Below are 25828 nucleotides of genomic sequence, written 5' to 3'. Positions count from 1 at the left end.
CCTTCCCAGTGCGCTCTCTCTCTCTCTCTCTCTCTCTCTCTCTCTCTCTCTCTCTCTCTCTCTCACACACACACACCCCCTCCACCCCCCTCTTCCCCTCCTCCCCCTCCTCCCCCTACCTTCCCCCTCATCTCCCTTTTTGTACATCTCATTTTGCTGTATGCTCTGTACTCTTTTCATCTTGTTGTGCGGCCGCAGAGTCATCTGCCCCTAAACCTGCCTTTGTCCCACTAGCCCACTCCTCGCTTTCTACCCTACCCCTCCCCACCTCCATCAGCTTGGACAACTGCTTTCAGTAACTGAGTATCAATAATTAGTCTTGCTGTGACCACAGGAGTGTGCTTTTGAGTGTCTGTGAGTTTGTGTGAATGAATGTGTGTACTTTTGCTAGAAAAAGAAACTAATGTGGATGCTGTTTTCTGTTAGGTGTTTCTGTGTTCCACACATCAACCCGCTTTAGATGAGTGGTTGCCATTCAATTGTTTTGCGTGTTGCTCCATCCAGGAATTTCCATTATTGTTATATAATCAACAGTTCCAAATTCTCTCACTGACTGAGAAGTTTATAATTAAACTTAGGCCATTTACAATGTAATTAATACATACTACTTTAAGATTAAAATTTTTATTCTTAACTGAATATAGCAAGAAGTGAACTGTGATTGTGCAACTAGAACAAAGGGCTAACTTATAATATTTTATGCATGCAAAAGTATACGAAAAACAAGCACAATTTGTGTGATGAATGCTGGTTTTACAACTGTGTTGTTGCAGCTGTATCAGGCCAAGTAATTGGTGAAAAAATGTGATTTGATTGCAAATGAACAAGGCGTATATTATTCATATTTCCCGTATAGGTGTGAATTTATTTGATAACTGCCAAAAATAGTGTTAACATTATTTAGGGTGTGTGTGTGTGTGTGTGTTTTTTTTAATGTAGTAGATGAAATGGAATGTGGCAAATGAATTTTGTTCAGACAGTTGATGTTAAACATTAAGAAAGTTAAGTATCTGGAATGTAGACTTCTTCCTAGTGGCATAGTCATTATAGATTATTTAAACTACACAGTTTAAATACCTCTACTCTGTGGTAACTTCAGATGACAGTGTGTTTCTAGATGCTTGAGCATGAGGTGATTCAGTGTAGCTGAAATTGTGCCACATCACTAGACTGCTATGTGACAAGGAAGAAACAGACCGCCTTAAGAGGAAATTTATATATCCAACATCTCCCTGTTGGCTCTGAATGTTTGAGGGCAACAACAGTACATGAACAATCACTACAGGGGATCAAAATAAAAATGTTGCACTGGGCCAAAGGTGTGTCCAAGCTCAACCATGTGAGAAACAAACATGTGAGGGAATCCACAGGACTTAAACAGTCACCAATAATTTGAGAGAAACATGCCTTGAGTTAGGCCATTCCAGCTCAAGTACCCACCCAGAGAGCTGGGTGGACGAGAGTGGACGAATGGCTGATGTGAGGGCAGTCCCACAGCCTGGCCACAGTGTACATGATCATATTCCGCTGGCTGAGCAAGTGTGGTATGGGTAGGCCGAGCTGCATCTGATGGGTAACCTACACTATGTGCACCTGTCCAGAAGCGTGATGAGGGCTCACATGAACACACGTTACCCTCAGGCCAGCGTAAGAATATCCTACCTTAGGTGGTATGGACAATCAGCAGAACTAATGACGACAACTCTCTTGCAAAAAGTGTACTCCTTTACACCCCAGAAGGAAGCTGACTCTGTCGCTGTCCCAAGAAGCAATATTTGGCAAAGCCATAACGTGTAATTGCTGGCCATATCTGGGTGCCAGATCATGCAACCTGCAGGCCTTCTCCAGTCTGCAGTCAATGTTTTGTTCTTTCCACCAAATCCTGGCTAAAAGTCTGATGACTTCCCCACTATGACAAGTATTTTTGAGCACCTAATGAAAACAATCTCGCAAAAAGTCCTCACAGGAGGTTGCACTTTCCTGAGGAGTGGGGGAATGACCAACAAGAATGCTTGCATGGCTGAAAGGTCTGATGTTAAAACAATTTCAGTTGTTGCTCAGAGTTCATGGAATTGGGAGTGGTCAGCAGACTTCCTGAGTTTTGGGCCAAGTTGTGGGCTGTGGAGCAGAGGAGATGTTTGGAGAATTATACTTTAGGTTTCCTAAAGCTGTTTTTCAACAAGTAAATCTGTGAAAATTCACCATTATGTTAGCATGTGTGTTTAATTAGTCATCTCCTGGTTTTGCAGACAAGCATTGCAGTGAAATGAGTGTGCACTAGCTCAGCAGGGAGAGGCCTCATATCAGAGTGTGGAGCCACTAGCTGACTAGAGGCAGTGTTTAATAATAGAGGTGGGCATGGCAGTGTCTGATAAAAAAACTGGAAGCCAGCTGGAAATGGTGTGCCTGCCTCCACAGGTGGGTGATGAGCACGGCTGACTGTCATGCGGAGGACCTGGATTTGATTCCCAGTGCTGCCAGGGATGTTTCCTTGGTAGGAGGATTGGAATGTTGTCCACTCACCTTTGTGATGCCAGCTGAGTAGCTGCTCGAATGAGAAGTAGTGGCCCCGAGGTCTGCAAAGCTGACAACAACTGGGAGAGGCGTGCGCTTGACCCTGACTCCCTCTGTACTGCATCCAAAAGGCACCACTGGTTGAGGATGACGCAGGGGTTAGCTGGTTCCAACAGGCCTGAGTGAGGCAATAGCAGCAGAAGTAGAGTAATAAGAGGTGGTTTATTGATTGTTAGCAGTGTATGTCTTCCAACCCAGTGTTCAGATTCCAAAATATTTGTGAGTGCTTGTTAGTAGCCACAAGACATTAATCATGGGTCTTGTAAGTTTAGCAAATTAGTATATTGATCTTAGTCTGCTGAGAAACAGTTTTGAGTTAATCAATCTGTATCTCATGTAACATGTCTCAAGCCCGAAGAACGCATGGATTCAACGTCAGCTGCAAGTGAGACCTCACACGGTACCACAGACTATCCCAGGATAAGTCAAAGCAACATTTTAAGGTTAAAGGGGACATGTAAGTGACATGCCTCTAACCTCAAGGTGCACCCAACAGAAAATTATGTTGGACATCTACCAAACAAGCAGACCTTGTGTCTATGTGGGACACAATTGGGGGAAAAAGCCTATAAAGCTAAAACTATTCCACTGAATCAAAAACTACAAATTACTGTGTGAAATATTCTTCAGTCTCCAACATATTTCCCATCGTCAGTTAATCCACAGCTGTAATGCTGAGTGTGGTACATTAAATGTGTCTGCAACTTGACTTTTGAAACACCTAACTCTTTACAGTTCTGTCCTTGATATAGTGTCTTTTAATGGCAATGGTTGGCTGTCAAGTGTAACTTCAGTATGTCTACAACAAAATAAATTTTACAGTTAGGCTGACTGATTTCATAACCAATGTAGCTCACTGATGCTTCATTGTTGTTCATTGCATTAAGTGTTCTGGAATTTTGACAGGTATACCAGCATTAACACCTGTGGTAGAAGATATTTTCCTTCTGCGTGGCAGTAGTGGTGGTGCAGATCTGCGGGAATTAGACACACAGCGTGAAGTTCTGGTTTCAATGTTGCTTCGTTTGGTAGAATACCACCAGGTAATTTTATTTCTTTCCTTCTGAGATACATTATTTTCATTATAAGTCCATGTAAAAGTTGTAATGTTGCAAATGTATGTACAACTTGTTATATTGCAAACTAATTGTATTGTAAAATTCACTGATCAGTTCCTACTGGAATTGTTTCTGTAAATTTTACAGTTCAAGATAAAAGTTTTAATAATTAATAAAGTCAGTGTTAAATAATCTTTGCATTTTACTATTGTTTATTCAGTTATGAGCACATTGGTGTATAACTATTCAAAACCAAACATTCTGAAATAGTTTTCATATAGCCATATAAATTTTGCTGATATTGGGTTCTTATGCAGGCTTCTAGTCAGAAATACCACAAAGAACAATTGAACAACTTGAAATTCACAGTGGCAGATACTGTTCACAGTCCAAAATGCTGTGTACCAAGTACATGCAGAGGATTATAGCTACCACTAATAATGATCACACTGATTTGTTTCATGGTTCTACATTTAGTCTAAGTTGGAGGGTATTTGTATCAGTATTTCAAAGATTAGTTAAATAGGCTTATTTCATGCTGTTTCTACAAACAGAATTGTAGTTTGTTGTAGCATTCACAGTCTTCGTCATTTTTAAATTTTATTTGAACTGTCAACTAGTTTCAGCTTTACAACAATCATTAGTTCTTATAAGAAGGCAATGAAAAGGGCGAAGTGGAAGGGTCAGTGTGTTTTTCAACAAATGTAATATGAGAATAGCAATGGAGAGAACCAGGACAGTGTTCTTCTCTGGTGAAAACCCAATAAGATCAAAAACTGTAACTGACAACAAAATCATTGAGGGAGTTACATATTTGGGGTTCCACAACATGTATCACAATATGCTGGATCCCATCACCACACTTACCCGATTTACATATTTCGTGCGAACAGCACAATCAGCACTTGGTCGCAAAGAATAGTAACGTCCATTAGTTACATTACAAAAGCTAATTACAGTATCTTTTTAGGAGTTGGTTGTTTCCATGTTTTATGGATCATAATTACAAACTCTTACTATTATATGGAGCAGCCCAGTTTTACAATTATAGTACATCTTCTCAGTGGAAAATATGGCAACATGTTGACCAGTTACGTGATTTTTTAAGGGTTTATCTTTTTTTCATTCATGCAGTCATTTTTCCTTAATTATGTTTAATGTCTCTTTCACCTCCTCTTAAAACAAACACATGTGTATGCGTGTGCACCCGCCCACACACACACACACACACACACACACACACACACACACACACACGCACGCCTACCACATCTTCATAAATTCTTCTGTGGAGAGTGAAAACTGGATTCTATCACCTGCCCAAATGAAACAAACAGGGTCAACCAAAATAAAGTTCTCGCAATATTTAGTGAGTTCTTCATTGCTGGACTGTAAAAGTAGTGAAATATGGAAGAAGGGCTGGCCATTCAGAGCATCATGCAAATAATAATGAATTACTGGAACAACTGCTTACAGCACTCCAACACACATTTAAATTTAGGATAAGAAGAATGGCCTGTAGAAACCATTAGACTGACGAAAACAGAGGTGCACCTAGAAGAGATGGAAGGCCCAATAAGGAGCCAAAACAACTCAACTGCCTGTTCACACATTCTTTTTAGTGGCCAGCAAGCAAACATGTTGTTGTGCTGACTGTCTAAGCTGGCTTCAATTCCATTTCACTTCTGTGCATTGTGTAGAGTTGAAGACAAGTCATTAATATGTAAAAGAGCATCAGAATATAAATGAATGTTGTTGATAGAAACTGAAACACACGTTCTTTCAGATGGAATGGGAAGGGGAGACAGCCTGCGCATGCACTCACTGGAGATTCTATGCTGCACCGGTGGAGTGATTTCAAGAGAAAAGAATGCAGAACATGGCAACTAGGTGCAAAGCCTATGCAATTTTTTAAACTGAGCAGTTTCAACAGCAGTTGTGTCTGTTGATGTCAGAAGTGAATACTTTCACAACTGGAGCAGAACTAAATGAAGTATGCACTGTTTCAAAAGAGTGTAAACCATTAACAGCAATGCAGAGGATTAAAAAGAAAATGAAAACTCTATCATCTCAGTACTGTTCAGAAACTTTCGCAATATGATCCTCTTCTCTCACCTGCTCATCCACTTTTTGTTCCCAAATGACCGTTCTCTTCTTTTTGTGTTGTTCATTTGAGCAAAATATATGTGCCTTGAGGGAGTAAGCTCTATGAATGTACTATACTGGTGCAGATAGGGGAAACATTATTGGTTTTTGGAAGACAATGAATGTGTGCATATAGCCTCAGTAGCACATAGAAAAAGATAGTATGTAAACAACATGGTAGTGTGTTTAGAACTAAGGAGTGTCTCCTGACCATGGTACTTTCAAATTACTCATTAATAGACAATTTATACTTAGAATAATTAGTGTGTATTAAAATTTGTGACAATTAAAGGAAGATTAATCAGCTGAGCTGCAAATTAAATAATTTTAACTAGGAAGAAGAGAGGTGATACTGGCAGTTAGGCTTCTTAAGGGAAAACAGGTACAGAAAAATAAACCAACTTACATTGCCTTTGTAGACGTAGAAACAGCATTTAATAATTTTACATGGCAATAGATATTCAGAATGCTGAAGAAAGCAGTTGTGAAATACAAAGACATCTTCTACAAAAATGAAACGACTATCATTAGGAACACGAAGCAAGAATCAGAAAAGTACTCGAAACAAAGATGTGCTCTCTTTTCTCTTGTATTCAGTGCTTACATCCAGGAAGCTATAGACCAGGTTCATGAAACTATTGTGATGGGGGCCAGAGTTAGCAGGAGATAGACGTTCTGTGTTAACACTGATGGTATTGCTGTGGTCATGGAAATGAAAGAAGACAGAGGAGGTCCTCAGCACAATGGAAATCATTTTCTGTAATGAGTATGGTACGTGAATAAGCAAGCGGAAAACTAAAGCAATGATTTTCAGTACTGAAGAAGAGTATCAAATTTTAAGAACAAGAATTTGGAGAGAGGAGCTAAAAGTGATAGAAGAATTTACCTATTTGGGAAGAAGCATGCCATGGGATGGTAGAAGCTGGAAAGAAATTGTGGGTAGAATACTGCAGGCCAAAATTACATTTAATTTGAGAAAGAAATTACTCAACAGCAAGAACACCAGCCTAGAAACAAGGAAACAGACCATGGAAGCATTTGTTTGTAGACTGTATGAATGTGAATCTTGGAGAACAGGAAATCAAGAGAAGATGACATGAAGTGCTGAAGATTTGGTGCTACAGAAGAATGATGAAGATCACTAGAAGAGACAGAGTTACAAGTGAACAGGTGCTGAGAAATTTCTGTGGAGGCACATCCAAACAAGAAAAGACCAACTCCAAACTCGTGGAACTCATTTTAAGCATCAATGGAACAATAGCAGGAGGAGCTGTTGAGGGAAAGAATCACTGAGGATGACCAAGGATGTCCTACATGTAGCAGGTTATACATGATGTGGGATTCACCACATACCTGGAAATGAATAGGAAGGTGTACAGTAGAGGGGAATGGCATACTGCTGCAAACCAACCTCAGGATTGAACACTAAAGAGAAACAGAGAACTAGGAATAGTTAAACTGTGGATAGGTTCACTAACCACACCTTGTTGCTACAGAAATTTCATGAAGAGTCAAATTAACTTTAGAGAGACTATTAAAGATACCTATTGCTAATATTTTGTGTGTGACTATTTATTATGTTGCAATGAGTGAAAGGCAAACAGTGATTGGCTGCCATGTGTGTGAATGGATTCCATATAAGATACTGTGTGGCTTGAACTAAAATAAAAATTAATTATTAAAGTAACATTGATTTTTCAAATTTTTTGCAGAATCATAGTCCTGGTAGTTAGATTGAAGCATTAGTATGTTTTGTAGAAATGATAAGCATTTGAACCATTTCGACCCGTAGGCTCAAGGCCAACATTGATATTGTGCCGCAACACCGCGTACTAGTAAATTTGGCCTGCAGCTCTTGTTGTCACTATAAACCAAAGATAATGGATCAGTGTGACTTGAGTAGATGTGCAGGATACCTCACAGACGTATGTACGAACTGTACCATCAAATCAGTGAGTTTGAAAGAGGGCGCTTTATGGGTGTGAGAGAATATGATGCATCCATCCAGGAAATTGCAGCTCATATGGGATGAAGTGTTTCAGCAGTGCAACAAGTGTGTGCAGAATGGTTCACAGAAGGCCGTAGAACCCGACGAGATGGGTCGGGTCTCACCACCCAGACTACCCCCCTGAGAAGATACACCTCATCTGAAATGGCATTGCAGGACAGATCTGCATCTTCCTCAGCTGTGGGGTAGCAATGGAACAGTGTAAAATGTCGTACACTATCAGGGGTGACAGTCTATTGCCGTTAATTACGGCATGGGCTACATGCACATCATCCACTTTTCCACCTACCTTTGACAAATGTGCAGAAATATGTTACATGGCAGTGGTGTATGTAACAATGTCATTTGGGACAGGGATGGCATCAGATAGTGGTTTTGGACAAATTCATGTTCTGTTTGTTTGAAAATGGTGGCCACATTTTGGTTCGCCACAGTCAGAGGGGGCGGCATCACAGTGGCGGTGCTCTTGGGTACAACCACAAATCACAGTTGGTTCGTATCCAGGGCATTGTGACCAGTGTGAGCTATATGAATGACATACTGCGATCTGTAGCCATACCCTTTCTGCACACCACTCCAGGTGCCATTTTCCAGCAAGAAAATGCACAACCACTTGTTGCGTCATGAGCACATGCCTTTCTTGTGTCACAGGATATTAGCCTTTTGTCCTGGCCCACCACATCACCAGACTTGTCACCAATTGAAAATATGCGGGATAGGGTGAAATGATGAGTGCAGTGCTGTGACCCAATGCCAACCACCAAAGATGAACTTTGGAACAAAGTGAATGCAGCGTGAATGGCTATATCGCAGAATGCCATTTGCACCATATATGTGTCAGTGCCATCACACATAGAACATCAGGGCCCATGGCAGACCCTGTGCCTACTAGGCAACAGGACGCATGCTGAAGAGATGTTATTGAAATGCTAATGTCCTTGACCTGTGAGTATGAACATCTCTAGTTGTTCGAGGTGTTTTTTCCCCCTCCTGATCACGAGTGCACAGTAATTTGCTCTCCTTGTCTAATACTGATGTGTACCTTGTGGCATGTATAAACATAGAGGACTATGTTCCCATTTTCTCTAGCACTTTCTTTAGTATTTGCTGTAAGCTGTGTGTATGTAGGCACTAAAAGCACAAGTCCTGGCTCTGATATGATGTTCATAGAAAGAAGCAACAAATTTCTCACTATTTACCTGTTTTGAGCTCCCAGCTAAGTTATAAACTCGATGTACATTTTTGATGACAGATTTAATCATTTGCACTTTGCTCATTTGCCAGTTGAACACAATAAGGAATTACACAGGTGTTGATCACATGTGTGCATTGCAGGTGCTGGAGCTGCTGGCTTTGGTGCTAAGCGAGCGTGAGAGTGAGGAGCGCTGGCGGCGCTGGTCGCGCCAGGTGGTGGATGCGGTGCTGCCGCTCCTCGCCAGTGGCCGCATCCGGCTCGAGTCCCGTGAGGCACAGCAGGCGCTCAACCGCGTCCTGGGAGCTGCCGCACCCAGTGTGCTGCGCCCCGCCGACCCCCTCCTGCGCTCTCTTTTTGCACCGTTCCCGAACCCGGTACTATTCAATCACTCGTTTATTCATTTTTGCACCGTTTCAATTCAGTATACAGTGGCAGTTCATTCTTAGCCATATTCAATTGTTGTCAGTAAAATCTTACATTTAATTGTTCTGTTTGCTGCCTGCAATATATTATTATTTATAATGTGTCTTGCATATTATAACAACATTAACTAGATACACCCACAAAGTCCCAACCTTGAATCCCAAAAACGTATGTCACACATTCTTTATTTAGAACTTACTTATTTTTAAATGTTTGATGTCCTAATTGTGCTAATCATCACTAGGGGTGATAATGGAAGTTCTTTATTTGATGCATTTTTTTGGTGCACATGCCAGTGTCTGATGAACTGTGCCAGAGTTAAGTAAATCGTGCTAATAGCAAGAATATTGTTAGTGGTTTTTATTTGCAGACTTTGTTGCATTACTCCTGTTTTCATAACTGTGTTGAAACATATAAGTAATGAAATTAAGGTAATATAGCTTTTAGACATCACTTATCAAACATTGGAATTGAAGAGCTCCTTAACAAATTGGAACTGGAAGAAATCACAAATTGTCAGAAGACTGCTTATTCATTTAAGCTTTATGATGAAAACATTGCTGCAGATACAAAAAAAGGAACTGAGTGTTAATGGGAGACTGTTGACCTCAGATGTTAAGCCTCATAGTGCTCAGAGCCATTTTTGATTGTTAATGTAGCACAGAAGTTCAGATAGTCAGATTTGTCTTTCAGTTCAACAGCCTGCCCTTCATAATGGGTTATGTGATTTTGATGCACAACATGAATTACCTGTATTTGAGGAAACCAATGGAATTCAGGATGCTATCAACGAATTAACTGGGCTGTTTCATGAAGTTTTTCCAATCAAAACACCTTAAAAATAAAATTAGAGACATGTATATACTCGAGTGATACCGCTCCTGAACTTTGCTACCAGAACAAAATCAAACCAAATTTGTTGTACTAGAAGTTGAGTAAACTGCAATGCATGAAGCGTGTAAGTTATTTACAATTATTTTCCACATGTTTGCTGTGAGTAGACGTAATCTGAGAGATTATTGGTCTGAACATCCTGTGCTTGCATCAGCATCTGCTTGTCAGCTGATGTCGAGAGAGTTTTTACGATATTCGTGATGCTGTATGTGAACAACACTGCCTTGTACACTCCTCAGTAAGAACCAGGTCATGACCTGTTGTATAAAATAAGACCTTTTCAGGATTTTTTTGCAGAAGTGTGCAGTGTGTTTTTGTGTTCTGTGAAATCTATCTGTAAATGAAATAATCTGTCCTTTTTGAGGAAGAATGGTATTTTGTGTGGCTATGAAAAACAAACCAGAAATATAGTAGATTAAACTGAACATTGTTAGTATTGCTTGAACAGGTTAATGTGCAATACTGAAATGTATACTGGCAAGAAAATCAGTTCTGTCAAATCTTATATGTTGAGGCTGTGTTCCTCTTACTTGAGAAATGGACATTCCCTTAAGAAGTGTGTTGAAGAAATACATTGGAATTTGGAACAGTGATGAATAACAGAACAGACCTAGTAAGCAAATAAAAGGAGAAAACCCAATTCATCACATAAGAAACGTTCTTTGTTTGAAGTGGAAAGACAAGTGTGATGTATAAAAAACACAACTAGAGGATGCAAGATCTCATGGGTTCAAAGGAAAAGTACTTTAAAAAAAAAAAGTCAGAAGATAACTTTAGATAATTTTACAGAGGCCTCTGTATTCTCAAACTGCTATAAAAAGTTTCATACCAGTATAACACTTCTGATATGAAAATTGAAGACAAAGAGAAACACTGTACAGTAAAACATGTTGTTGTTGTTGTGGTCTTCAGTCCTGAGACTGGTTTGATGCAGCTCTCCATGCTACTCCATCCTGTGCAAGCCTCTTCATCTCCCAGTACCTACTGCAACCTACATCCTTCTGAGTCTGCTTAGTGTATTCATCTCTTGGTCTCCCTCTACGATTTTTACCCTCCACGCTGCCCTCCAATACTAAATTGGTGATCCCCTGACGCCTCAGAACATGTCCTACCAACCGATCCCTTCTTCTGGTCAAGTTGTGCCACAAACTTCTCTTCTCCCCAATCCTATTCAATACTTCCTCATTAGTTATGTGATCTACCCATCTAATCTTCAGCATTCTTCTGTAGCACCACATTTCGAAAGCTTCTATTCTCTTCTTGTCCAAACTATTTATCGTCCATGTTTCACTTCCATACATGGCTACACTCCATACAAATACTTTCAAAAATGACTTCCTGGCACTTAAGTCTATACTCGATGTTAACAAATTTCTCTTCTTCAGAAACGCTTTCCTTGCCATTGTCAGTCTACATTTTATATCCTCTCTACTTTGACCATCATCAGTTATTTTGCTCCCCAAATAGCAAAACTCCTTTACTACTTTAAGTGTCTCATTTCCCTAATCTAATTCCCTCAGCATCACCCGACTTAATTCGACTACATTCCATTGTCCTCGTTTTGCTTTTGTTGATGTTCATATTATATCCTCCTTTCAAGACGCTGTCCATTCCATTCAACTGCTCTTCCAAGTCCTTTGCTGTCTCTGACAGAATTACAATGTCATCGGCGAACCTCAAAGTTTTTATTTCTTCTCCATGGATTTTAATACCTACTCCAAATTTTTCTTTTGTTTCCTTTACTGCTTGCTCAATATACAGATTGAATAACATCAGGGAGAGGCTACAACCCTGTCTTACTCCCTTCCCAACCACTGCTTCCCTTTCATGTCCCTCAACTCTTAAATTGCCATCTGGTTTCTGTACAAATTGTAAATAGCCTTTCGCTCCCTGTATTTTACCCCTGCCACCTTTAGAATTTGAAAGAGAGTATTCCAGTCAACATTGTCAAACGCTTTCTCTAAGTCTACAAATGCTAGAAACGTAGGTTTGCCTTTCCTTAATCTTTCTTCTAAGATAAGTCGTAAGGTCAATATTGCCTCACGTGTTCCAGTGTTTCTACGGAATCCAAACTGATCTTCCCCGAGGTCGGCTTCTACTAGTTTTTCATTCGTCTGTAAAGAATTCGTGTTAGTATTTTGCAGCTGTGGCTTATTAAACTGATTGTTCGGTAATTTTCACATCTGTCAGCACCTGCTTTCTTTGGGATTGGAATTATTATATTCTTCTTGAAGTCTGAGGGTATTTCGCCTGTTTCATACATCTTGCTCACCAGATGGTAGAGTTTTGTCAGGACTGGCTCTCCCATGGCCGTCAGTAGTTCCAATGGAATGTTGTCTACTCCCGGGGCCTTGTTTCGACACAGGTCTTTCAGTGCTCTGTCAAACTCTTCACGCAGTATTGTATCTCCCATTTCATCTTCATCTACATCCTCTTCCATTTCCATAATATTGTCCTCAAGTACATCGCCCTTGGATAAACCCTCTATATACTCCTTCCACCTTTCTGCTTTCCCTTCTTTGCTTAGAACTGGGTTTCCATCTGAGCTCTTGATATTCATACAAGTCGTTCTCTTATCTCCAAAGGTCTCTTTAATTTTCCTGTAGGCAGTATCTATCTTACCCCTAGTGAGATAAGCCTCTACATCCTTACATTTGTCCTCTAGCCATCCCTGCTTAGCCATTTTGCACTTCCTGTTGATATCATTTTTGAGACGTTTGTATTCCTTTTTGCCTGCTTCATTTACTGCATTTTTATATTTTCTCCTTTCATCAATTAAATTCAATATTTCTTCGGTTACCCAAGGATTTCTACTAGCCCTCGTCCTTTTACCTACTTGACCCTCTGCTGCCTTCACTACTTCATCCCTCAAAGCTACCCATTCTTCTTCTACTGTATTTCTTTCCCCCATTCCTGTCAATTGTTCGCTTATGCTCTCCCTGAAACTCTGTACAACCTCTGGTTCTTTCAGTTTATCCAGGTCCCATCTCCTTAAATTCCCACCTTTTTGCAGTTTCTTCAGTTTTAATCTACAGGTCATAACCAATAGATTGTGGTCAGAGTCCACATCTGCCCCTGGAAATGTCTTACAATTTAAAACCTGGTTCCTAAATCTCTGTCTTACCATTATATAATCCATCTGAAACCTGTCAGTATCTCCAGGCTTCTTCCACGTATACAACCTTCTTTCATGATTCTTAAATCAAGTGTTAGCTATGATTATGTTGTGCTCTGTGCAAAATTCTACCAGGCAGCTTCCTCTTTCATTTCTTAGCCCCAATCCATATTCACCTACTACGTTTCCTTCTCTCCCTTTTCCTACACTCGAATTCCAGTCACCCATGACTATTAAATTTTCGACTCCCTTCACTATCTGAATAATTTCTTTGATTTCATCATAGATTTCTTCAATTTCTTCGTCATCTGCAGAGCTAGTTGGCATATAAACTTGTACTACTGTAGTAGGTGTGGGCTTCGTATCTATCTTGGCCACAATAATGCGTTCACTATGCTGTTTGTAGTAGGTTACCCGCATTCCTATTTTCCTATTCATTATTAAACCTACTCCTGCATTACCCCTATTTGATTTGGTGTTTATAACCCTGTAGTCACCTGACCAGAAGTCTTGTTCCTCCTGCCACCAAACTTCACTAATTCCCACTATATCTAACTTTAACCTCTCCATTTTCCTTTTTAAATTTTCTAACCTACCTGCCCGATTAGGGGATCTGACATTCCACGCTCCGATCCATAGAACGCCAGTTTTCTTTCTCCTGATAACGACATCCTCTTGAGTAGTCCCCGCCCGGAGATCCAAATGGGGGACTATTTTACCTCCGGAATATTTTACCCAAGAGGACGCCATCATCATTTAATCATACAGTAAAGCTGCATGCCCTCGGGAAAAATTACAGCTGTAGTTTCCCCTTGCTTTCAGCCGTTCGCAGTACCAGCACAGCAAGGCCGTTTTGGTTATTGTTACAAGGCCAGATCAGTCAATCATCCAGACTGTTGCCCTTGCAACTACTGAAAAGGCTGCTGCCCCTCTTCAGGAACCACACGTTTGTCTGTTGTCTGGCCTCTCAACAGATTTGGGTTTCAGAAGGGTTGCTCTTCTGAGAATGCCATTTACACGTGCACTTACCAGGTTTTACAAGCATTAAATAATAAAATAATAAAATAATGCAGGTTGATATTTTCTGTGACCTCTCTAAGGACTTTCATTGTATGAATCACAATATTCTCCTAGATAAATTGACATGAATCACAATATTCTCCTAGATAAATTGACATTTTGTGGGGTTGATGGTATAGCCAAACAATGGATAATGTCATATTTAGCTAAAAGTATGCAGAAAGTCGTACTTAGTAATTCAAATAATATAGTCCAGGGACATAATTCTGACTGGGGAGAAATCACGTATGGGGTTCCTCAATATTCAGTCTTAGGTCCACGTTGTTCCTCACACATGTAAATGATCTTCTGTCTAGTATACAACAAGCAGAATTAGTAGTGCAATCAAGCCAAGCATATGTACAGGAACAAAAGAAATGGCAAAGTTCTTAAAAGTATCGTTGACTGATTTTTCTGCGAATGTTCTTGCCCTCAATTTTAAAAAGACACAACATATTCAGTTCTGCGCCTCTAGAGGTATTACACCAATGACACGTGTGACATGTGGCGAGGAAACAATAAATATGGTATAAAGTTCAAAATTCTTAGGGGTCCATATTGATGAGAATTTAAATAGGGAAAAACATGTTTTGAACTCCTAAAACAACTTAATTCAAGCGCATTTGCATGTAGAATCATTGCGAATCTTGGGGAGAGACAAATCAATAAGTTGATGTATTTTGCATATTTACATTCAATAATGTCACACGAAATGATGTTCTGAGGTAATTCATCTTTAAAAGAGAAAGTCTTCATTGCATAAAAACATTCTGTAAGAATAATATGTGGTGCTCACCCACAATCATCTTGTAGACATCTGTGTAAGGAGTCGGGCATTCTGATAACTGCTTCACAGTATATTTATTCCCTCATGAAGTTTGTTGTAAATAATCCACTACAGTTCAAAAGGAACAATAGGGATGAAGTTTGTTGAAAATGATTCTTTACAGTTCAAAAGGAACACTAGGCTACATAATTACAATACCAAAAGGAAAAATGATGTTCATTACTCCACATTAATGTTGTTTTTAGTGCAAAAAGGGATACACAGTGCTGCAACAAAAAATTTTTGATAATTTACCCGAGTAATATTTTGTCTGACAGACAGAAAGTAGAATTTGATAACAAACTGAGAAAATTTCTATCATGCAAAATGATTCTTGGAACATGTAACTAACTAGCGAAGTGTTTAGTAGAATATGACAAATGATTTAAATTCAGTAGTCAACACCGTGCATTTATGTAGAAAATGTAAACTAATGGAAAACTATTAACATTTGTCTATTCCTGAAGAAGGAACAAGGAACTTCACTTGACACAGTTCTTGGAAGTATGAAGTGCTTTGGTAAATTTAAAAAGTCAAGTATTTCAAATGGGCAAAGTATACTGGTATTGTCCAGATTTCCAACCCTTCAGGCTCCATGTGTTAACTTCCGTACTCTGGGAATTTGATGTGTGTGTGTGTGTGTGTGTGTGTGTGTGTGTGTGTGTGTGTGTGAGAGAGAGAGAGAGAGAGAAGAGAGAGAGAGAGAGAGAGAGAGAGAGAGCGTAATCTACTAATGATGACTAAGAATCAAAGTCATAAAGACTTGGATAGGTCGTTCTCGTCCTGGGGACAGAGTGACCTTCCCTGCCTTTTCAACCTTTCTCAGCCTATTTTCTGAGGAAGTAACTATTAGTTCTGAAAGACAGGCAGTGTGAAACTTTTACTTTTATATGCATTTATCAGCAGTTCTTACATTTAGGATTATGAACGTAAGTACTGACCAAAAATTCCGTCTGATAATTTATTATTTTCCTTGACTGAATAGTCCTTTGATACAACATAATATACTTTCTGTTTGACAGCATACTGTCACTGAATTGTTTATTAAAGGACAAAAAATATGCTCTGAAATTCATGTCAGATTCATCATGTATGTGGAGGTTTTTGCATGGGCACCAGCTGTGTTGGGGGATGGATGAAATACTTGAAATATAGGAAGACTACCATCAAAGATGAATCTCATAGTGATCACCCTTATTCCATCTCCATGGTACATGACAAGGGAAGAGTTGATGACATTTTTAGAGAAGCTATATGTATCAGTTTCAGTGAAATTGCAACAAAACTTGAATATGACATAGTGCAGGAAATGATTCAAAACTTGGCTCATTGGAAAGTTTGTGCATGTTGGATTCCAAGTTTATTAAACAAAATAATGAAAGTTGCTTCTGTCACTAAGAGCAGGGCACCACTTGGATTTGCAATTGACAAAAAAAACCAAAGACAGTGCTATATGCGAGAAAAACTATGGGCATTGCCATCTGAGATGCAGAGGATGGCATTCTGGTTGTTTATTTGGAACGTGGATAGACCAGATATCCTGTCCACTACATCGAGACATTTTTGAAGCTCCAACCTGCACTACACGATAAACGCTATCGGAAGAAGATCATTGTGCTGTCTGATGACAGGCTGCTTGTGTCTCTCTAGAGAAAATTAGGATGTTTGGGAGGGAAAGTCTTCCAGATCCCACCTTCAGTCTTAACTCGGCACCCTCTGGCTACTATTCTTCCATTTTCTGAAAGAACTGTGGTGAGGTTAACACTACAAAATGCTGGAAGACATCCAAAAGTGATGCCTTGGTGTTTTCAGGCAGTGAGAATAAACTTCTGCTGCAAATGATTTTTAAAGACTTAAAGAACTGTGGGGAAAACATGTGCAAGAAAAGGGAGATTGTACTAGAAAGAGACAGAAACATTTCTAACTGAAAATGATGTACATGGTTTGTGTAAAAAATGAAAATTATTATTCATGACAATGGATTTTGCATGACTTTTAGTTGGACACTTACACTTCAAAAACATTACCCAATTTCTTGTTCAGTATAAATTTTATGTTTAATTGTAATTTATAGAGTCAGTGTGTCTGTCTGCCAGAACGGCTCCCTGGTAGCAATGCAGCGGTGGCTGGGTGGGGTGTTGGCGCTGGTGTTGCTGCTGCTGTCCCACGGCAAGGAAGATGCTGTCCTGGCCCGGCTGGAGGAACTGCAGCTGGCACCCCCTCCGTCATCGCCTTGTGATCCCTTGAATGCTGCTGCTACAACTGCATCTTGTGGGATGGATCCAGACCAGGCTGTTGCCAGGTATTTAAGACTGTTTCTTACAAGTAGAAATACCATAGTTTATAACAAAAATATGGAAATGATAGGTGGCTACTCAGCACATGGATGAGGTGTTGAATCACTGACAGGCTGAATGAAAAAGAACTCTTCAAATATTTCAGCTTTAGCATAAAGGCATTTATCACAAGTAGAAAACACACACATTCGCATAAGCATTACGCACACATGGTCAGTCTTTCCTCCAGGTGCTAAGGCCCATCTGCAAACTGCATCTGAGGTGTGCAGCAATCCGGATAGTGGGGATATGGAATAGTCATGGGGAGGTGAGGGATCATAGCAGGGTAAGGAGGGAGTATGATGCTAGTGCTGCCTGCGGAAGTGTGCGGGGACGTGGTGGGGAGATGTAGTGGGTTGCTAGGTGCAGCGTCGGGAGACAGTGTGGGTGGGAGGGGCGGGGGGGGGGGATTACAGGAGAAGATAGAAGTAGAGAAGGGGAAATTACTGTGCAGTTGCTCTGATGGGAGAGATGGTGTGAGTTACTGGACTAGGAGCAGGGAAGGGGATACGCAAGTGGAAAATGGGGACTAATGATGGTTGAGTCCACGGGAATCACAGGAATGAAGGATACATTGCCGGCAGAGTTCCCACCTGCACAGTTTAGAATAAGTAGTGCTGGTGGGAAGAATCCAGATGGCACAGGCTGTGACTTCGTCATTAGAAAGAACTACATTGTTTTGGGCACATGTTCAGCAACTGGGTGGTCCAGCACAAACTGCTTGTCAGCAGTCATGTGGATGTTGATTGCAGCCCAGTGGTTGCGGCTAAGATTGAAGATCACCTGGCTACTTTCACAGGTGGTCCTGCCTCTGGTGGGGTAGGGGATACCTGTGACTGGACTGGAGTAGTGGTAATGGGAGGACGTATGGGATGGGAGGACGTATGTGATATGTCTTGTGTCTAAGCCTATTACAGGGTTATGGGGCATGTGGCAATGTGTTAGGGGCAGAGGTGGAATAGGGGCTGAAAACAATATTGCATAGGTTGAGTGGGAAGCAGAATACCACTGTGGGTGGGATAATTGGGTGGTTGGGGACAGAAGGTAGGACATTGTTCATTTCAGTGCGCAAAGAGAGGTAGTTGACCTCTGGTGGAGCATGTGATTCAGTTGCTCCAGTCCTGGTTGGTACTACGTCATGAGAAGAGTGCTGCTTTGTGGCAGGACAATGGTTATGTCATAGGTTGTAGGTGATTGGGGAGCCAAGGCATGGAAGATCTGTTTCTGGACAAGGTTGAGAGGGTAATTTCAGTCTGTGAAAGCCTCAGTGAGATCCCTGGTATATTTTGAGAGGAACCGCTCATCGCTACAGATGTGATGACAATGGGTGCCTAGGCCATGTGGGACTTCTTGGTATGAAATGGGTGACATTGGTGAAAGTGGAAGTACTGCCAGTGGTTAGTGGCCATAATATAGACAGATGTATACTCAGAGGCTTCGGATACGCTATGTCCAGGAAGGTGGCTTGTTAGATAGAGGAGAACCAGCTGAAGTGAATGGGGGAGAGGATGTTGAGGTTCAGGAGGAAAATGGTGCCCTCACGCTTAGTCTAGATCATGACCATGTCATCAGTCAATCTGAACCAAATGAGAGGTTTGGGTTCTGGGTGGTTAGGTAGGATTCCTCCAGATGGCCCTTGAACAGGTTAGCATAGGATGGTGACTTGCATATACCTGTTGCTGTACCACAGGTTTATTTGTAGGTGGTGCATTCAGTTGAAAAGTAATTGTGGTGGGGATATAGTTCATGATGATGACCAGGAAGGAGGTTGTAGGTTTGCAGTCAGTTGGGTGTTAATAAAGATAGTGTTCAGTAGTGGCAAGGCTGTGTGCATTGGGGATGTTGTGTAGATGGAAGTGGCAAAACCTCAGTCCCACAGAAGTATCAGTCCTTTCTGGAAGCATTACCTTTTTCCCCTTTCTCAGATTCCATCACTGTGGGTTCATTGATATTAGATTACATTAGATGTACTTTTTGTTCCAGTGGATCCATAATGAGGAGATCCTCAAGATTTAGAACATGACAGAAAAATGAGAATACTCATTAAATATTTGCAAGGAAAAACAAATGTGTTTATATATTTTCCACATGTCCCAAGTGAATGTGCATGGAAAAAATCCAAGCACATTTTTATTTCAGAGTAATAAATATCATATCATAAAACAAGTAAATGTTCGATACACTTACGTGCATATGATAATTTATGGGCTTTTGCAGCCATGCATAACTAAATAGAAAATCATTTTACAGTGCTTATTCATAGTGATCACATTACTGCACTGAGTTTGCACAGAAGTCAGCTTGTACTAATTCTCACATTGTCATCTGGAAAAATTGGGTTCTCTGCCAGTAATCCGCACTTTACTTGCAAGTGTGACTCGCAGTGTGCTTCACGAAGCTGAATCCAGTGTGGAACAGGTCAGTATTTATGGCTGTGTGGGTCTAGGCACACTGCCATTGCTCTGTGCCCCACCAGGTGCTCTGTCTGACATATGTGCTGGCCATTAGCAGCAGCTGTAGTATTTTCTAGCCACAGCTGTTCTGGTCGTTGTTCACATACATTTTTGCTGTTGACAGTTAATAATATTGTTGTCTGATGTTCTGTTCTACTTCCAAGTTGTACTGGGCATTCAGTTTCTGATTGCTGTCATTTAAGCTTTCCTGTGGACTACGCTGTTCCATTACCATATCTTTCCACATTAGGTGCTCTGTCTGAGGTACATGCCTGATAGGGGCAGCTATCTGATTATTTTCTGGCCACTGGTGTTCAAATTGCCATTCATTCTTGAAATGACAGACTTTAGGTATTTGATCTGCTGTCTAAAGTACCGCTGCCTGTGCAGCCTGTGTTGGTTGTGCTGGGTTATTTGCTCTGTCACCATTTCCAAAGTTATGTCCCTCGGAGTTTGGTGTTGCCTCCATTGTGTCTAAGGAGGTAGAGTGCCAGATTGTAGGTGGAGCAAAGCATACATCCTGTGTCACAGTTGATAAGATTCTGTGTGATCTTTACTTGTATGGATTCTTTAATAACACTTTCCAAGTACCTGTGTGTGTGTGTGTGTGTGTGTGTGTGTGTGTGTGTGTGTGTGTGTGTGTGTGTGTGTGTGTGTCTGTGTGTGTGTGTGTCAGAATCTTGACATCATCATAATTCATTGAATGATTTAGTTCCAAACGGTGTTCTGCTGTAGCTGACTTGGAAGCCTGTTTGAGTCTGTTGTGCCATTGGTGCTCCTTACACTAACGGTTCTGGTGGTTTGGCCGATATATTACATACCACATTCTCATGGTATGTGGTAATTGCCAGTGCCTGTAGACCCATATCATCCTTCACATTCCCTGATAGAACCTTAATCTTGTTTTGTGTTCAGAAAATGTTCTTGACATTATATTTGAGAAAAATTCTGCTGATTTCGTCAGATATTGGTCCGGCATGTGGCAAAAAAGTGGCCTTCTTTGCTTCTTCTTGCACTTCTAATGACCCCTCTGACAGAGAACAGGGCACAGTGCCCTCTGAATATCTCGGGAAGAATATCTGTTTTTGTAGAACTCAGGCTGTAGGTGCTCTTTCTCCGTTGTGAAGTTGTCTAGATTTGAAAGTTTCTTGCCTAGTGAACCAGAGTTTTGAGTATACTTTACTTTTCTTTTGTGCTGGATGGTGGCCACTACTGACTTGCAGGTACAGATCAGTGTCAGTTGGTTTTCAGTGAATACTGTGACCAAAACTGCCACCTGCCTTCCTCTGGATAAGAACATCTAAGAGTGGGAGTTGTACCATTTTCATTGGGAATTTTGGGTTAGGGTGGAGTGACTTCAAATGTTCCAGGAAAACAAGGGGCATTTCCCTGCCATGTTGCCAAATAATGAAGATGTCATTCTTGAAGATTGCGAATTATGTTATCAGATTATCGTGAAGTATGATGTGGATTACCAACAGAAACCTTGTTTTTCTTAGGTGACAATGCCAAGCCGGGAAAGCCTGAAGGCCTACAATATTCACGTTATATGATATTATTAGTAAGATATACACATCAAGGGTTTATTAAAATCAACGGTGTAGGAGGATTTGGCCATTAATAAACCTTTTACACTCCCCTTAAACTGAATATTATTATTAGTAAAACTTTTTTATGGCTGCTGGCAAGTTACTGAAAATGAGTGTTCCTGAATAATGGACAACTTTCTGGTACGGAAGTAAGTGATTATAAGTCTTTGTGAAGATTATTCCTATTTGTGTTATTGATTGCATGAACTGAGTTGTTAGTTTGAAAAAGAGATGTATTTTAATGACAAATTTTATTATTGATGATCATATGACATTATGGAATGAAAGTAAACATAGTAAAAACCCAGCTTACTTAATTTTATATCATGTATGTCTGGCAACATTTGCATTGCAGAAAAGAAGTTTGCTTAGACCCCTCTGTCCTTCTCATGATCACTACAGTGGAAATACTTTTTCACCACTAACCCCATCAGTCAAACCCAATCCACAACCATACTGAACCTTACATGATTTAACTTATTCCTCCAACTGTAATCCATACCCTCTGCCCCCAAATCTCCAAGTTAACTTTCCAGAATATTCTAACCTTGAACCTTGCCTCACCATGATTCTCGCAGTCCCTCCACATGGGAACCAACCTCACACCCACAGAAAGAACCAAAATCCACCACCTAAAATCTGACCCCGTTCTTATGATCCTGCTTACCAAAAAAGGCTCCATCATTGTGATTATGAACCGCAGGGACCTGCCAGCTGTCATATTTCTTACTGTACAAGCCCTGCCACATAGACCTCATTCCAGATGTCAGCTAGACTCTCCATTTCCTCCTCAAATCCTTAGCTCCGTCCCAAGCCTCACCCCTAAATCTCTCTCTCTCTCCTCACCCCCACCACTTCCCACACTCATACCTTCTACATGCTTTGTGAAGTAAGCAAACCCTACCACCTACGATGCCTGATGTAGCCATTTACTCTGCACCCACAGACAGAATATCTGCTGTTGTGAACCAACACTTTCAGCCTATTGCTGTAACTTACCCTCCTGTATCAAAGACGACAACCATTTCCTGCACCAAATCTCCACAGTTCTTGTTCTTTTACCACTTGGCACCCTGCTAGTCATTGTTGATGCCACCTTACTGTACACAAACAACGCCAATGTCCATGGTGTTCCTGCTGTTGAATACCATCTTTCTCAGTGCCTGACAGACTCCAAACCTACAACTCCCTTCACTGTTACCATGCATAACTATATCCTCACTTACAATTACTTTTGATTTGAATCTGTGATACAGCAATGGGTGTCTGCAAGTCACCATCCTATGCTAACCTGTTCACTGGCCATCTGGAGGAATCCTACCTAACTACCCAGAACCCCAAACCTCCCACCTGGTTCAGATCGACTGACAATGTGTTCATGACGTAGACTAAGCATGAGGGTACCATTTGCCTCCAGAACCTCAACACCTTCTCCCCCACTTGCTTTAGTTAGTTCACCTCTACCTAATGAGCCACCTTCCTGGACATCACCTCCGTCTCTCAGGCCACTAACCACCAGCAGTACCTCCACTTTCACAAATATCACCCATTTCACATCAAGAAGACACATATGGTCTAGCCACGCGTGGTCATCGCATCTGTAATGATGAGCAGTCCCTCTCAATATATACCAGGGATCTCGCTGAGGCCTTCGCAGACTGCAATTCCCCTCTAATCCTTGTCCAGAAACAGATCTTCCATGCCTTGGCTCCCCAGTCACCTACTGCCTGTAATGTAACCCCTGTCCAGCCACAGAGCAACACTCCTCTCATCACTCAGTACCACACTGGACTGGAGCAATTGAATCAATGGCTCCATCAGGGGTCGATTACCTCTCATTGTGCACTGAAATGAGCAGTGTCCTACCTTCTGTCGCACCCAGTTATCCCACAGTGGTATTCTGTTTTGAACTCAACCTATGCAATATTGTTTTCCATCCCTACTCCTAAACCCTTGCCACATGGCCCATAACCCTGTAATAGGCCTAGACACAAGACCTGTCCCATACATCCTCCCATTACCATCTGCCCCAGCCCAGTCACAGGTATCTCCCACCCCATCAAAGGCAGGACCACCTGTGAAAGCAGCCAGGTGATCTTCAAACTTAGCCGCAGCCATTGGGCAGTATTCAACATGCACATGACTACCGCAAGCATTTTGTCCGAATGAATAAGCAGTGATGAACTGTGGCCAAGAGACAGCTGGACCACCCAGTTGCTGAAAATGTGCCCAATTCAATGTGGTTCTCTTTAATGAATGATTCTCAGACCTGTGCCATCCGGATTCTTCCTACTAACACCAGTGTTTCTGAACTGTGCAGGTGGGAACTCTGCTCGCAATGTATCCTCCTTTTCTGTGATTCCCCTGGCCTTAACCATCATTGGTCCCTGTCCTCCTCCTCCTCCTGCCTATCCCCATCCTTGCTCCTACTCGAGTAATACACACACCTTTTCTCTCATCAGAGCAATTGCATAGTAATTTCCCCTTCTCTGTTTCTACCTGCTCCTGTAATTCCCCCCCCACCCCCCACCCCCACCCCCACCCCTCACCCTGCCTCTGCCCACACCCGCACTGTCTCCTGACACTGCACCTAACGACCCACTACATCTCCCCACCACATCCCCGCACACTTCTGCAGGCAGCATTAGCATCATTCTCCCTTCTTACCTTGCTATGACCCCTCACCTCCCCGAGACTATTCAATATCCCCACTACCCGGATTGCTGCACACCTCAGACACAGTTTGCTGCTGGGCCATAGAACCTGGAGGCAAGATTGCCCATGTGTGTGTAATGCTTGTGTGAAAGTGTGTGTTTTCTACTTGTAAGTAGTGTGCCCTTCTCCTCGGGGTTCTGCCGTGAAAAATATAAAATAGAAAATCTGATTGGGTTTGGAATTTTGGTGGTTTCAGTTACGGATAAGGCGGACTTCGTATTATTGATTGAGATCGTGCTGTAATTTGACCGTGCATGGCAGACCGGGTCGGCAACACTACAAAAATATGTCTGCTTGTGTCTGTATATGTGTGTGTGTGTGTGTGCGAGTGTATACCCGTCCTTTTTTCCCCCTAAGGTAAGTCTTTCCGCTCCCGGTATTGGAATGACTCCTTACCCTCTCCCTTAAAACCCACATCCTTTCGTCTTTCCCTCTCCTTCCCTCTTTCCTGATGAGGCAACAGTTTGTTGCGAAAGCTTGAATTTTGTGTGTATGTTTGTGTTTGTTTGTGTGTCTGTCGACCTGCCAGCATTTTCATTTGGTAAGTCACATCATCTTTGTTTTTAGATATATATTTTTCCTACATGGAATGTTTCCCTAGTTCAAGTCAATCATGTTCCTATAAAGTTTGTGTAGTTCATCTCCTTCCTTTCATATATAAATAAATGTTTTACTTAATAAATAAATAAATAAATCTTCTTAGATAATTGCTGCTGCGTTCCATGCTGTGTATCCATTCTGTATTTACCTTGTGGTACCTGTAAAATTCTATTCATAAATAAATATGTGTGTATATCTCTCCATACTGTCAGATAATCATGAATTATATAATGTCAAATATTTCATCAACATGTATAAATTTTTCTAAGGGAGGGATGAGAGTATGAGCCGCAACAGAGAACTGACATTTTGTTTTCTCCTTATTCTCCTTTCTATTTAATGGTGCATTAGTTCAGTTCAGTAGATGAGCTTTAATTATGTCATTAGATGACTGCTAAATATGTTCTCTTAAATAATTCTTCCAATCTGAAGTGTCAAGCCTACATAACTCCAAAAATTTCATTACAAGTTCCCATTAGATTAGTGTTAAAGTGTTATAGATTTAAATCTTCTGGTATATTTCCAACAGTGGCTGCTGTAAATAATTCTTTCCACATAAATCTATACTTTCACCTTTAGTTATAAGAATATATAAGACATCACATAAGTTATTATCTCAGGCATACCAATCTTTCAATAAATAATATTCTTTCCACTACTTTCATTCTGTATTCCATGAGTACATGTGATATAGCGTTCAAATCTAGTTTCTCCCCTTTCAACATATTCTCAATTACTCATAACATTCTCACCTATCCATTATTCATTCTTCACAAAATAACATATACTTATTCCTTGGCATTATATATATATATATATAGAAAAAGAAAGATGATGA

At 40.9% G+C, this 25828-nt stretch overlaps 1 protein-coding gene across 1 annotated transcript in view; it reads left to right on the top strand.

Annotated features, from left to right (window-relative positions):
* LOC124787730 (huntingtin) overlaps window positions 1-25828 on the top strand; it is a 392251-nt gene that overhangs the window by 258950 nt on the left and 107473 nt on the right. Inside the window, exons 25-27 of the mRNA XM_047254577.1 lie at window positions 3481-3617; window positions 9121-9354; window positions 17394-17599. Of these exons, the coding sequence (XP_047110533.1) occupies window positions 3481-3617; window positions 9121-9354; window positions 17394-17599 (577 nt within the window). The remainder of the gene's footprint in view (window positions 1-3480; window positions 3618-9120; window positions 9355-17393; window positions 17600-25828) is intronic.

The sequence above is a fragment of the Schistocerca piceifrons genome, chromosome 3 (assembly GCF_021461385.2).
Source record: "Schistocerca piceifrons isolate TAMUIC-IGC-003096 chromosome 3, iqSchPice1.1, whole genome shotgun sequence".
Taxonomy (NCBI): domain Eukaryota; kingdom Metazoa; phylum Arthropoda; class Insecta; order Orthoptera; family Acrididae; genus Schistocerca; species Schistocerca piceifrons.
Note: the sequence above shows the minus strand (reverse complement) of the source record. Positions and strands in the feature narration are given on the sequence as shown.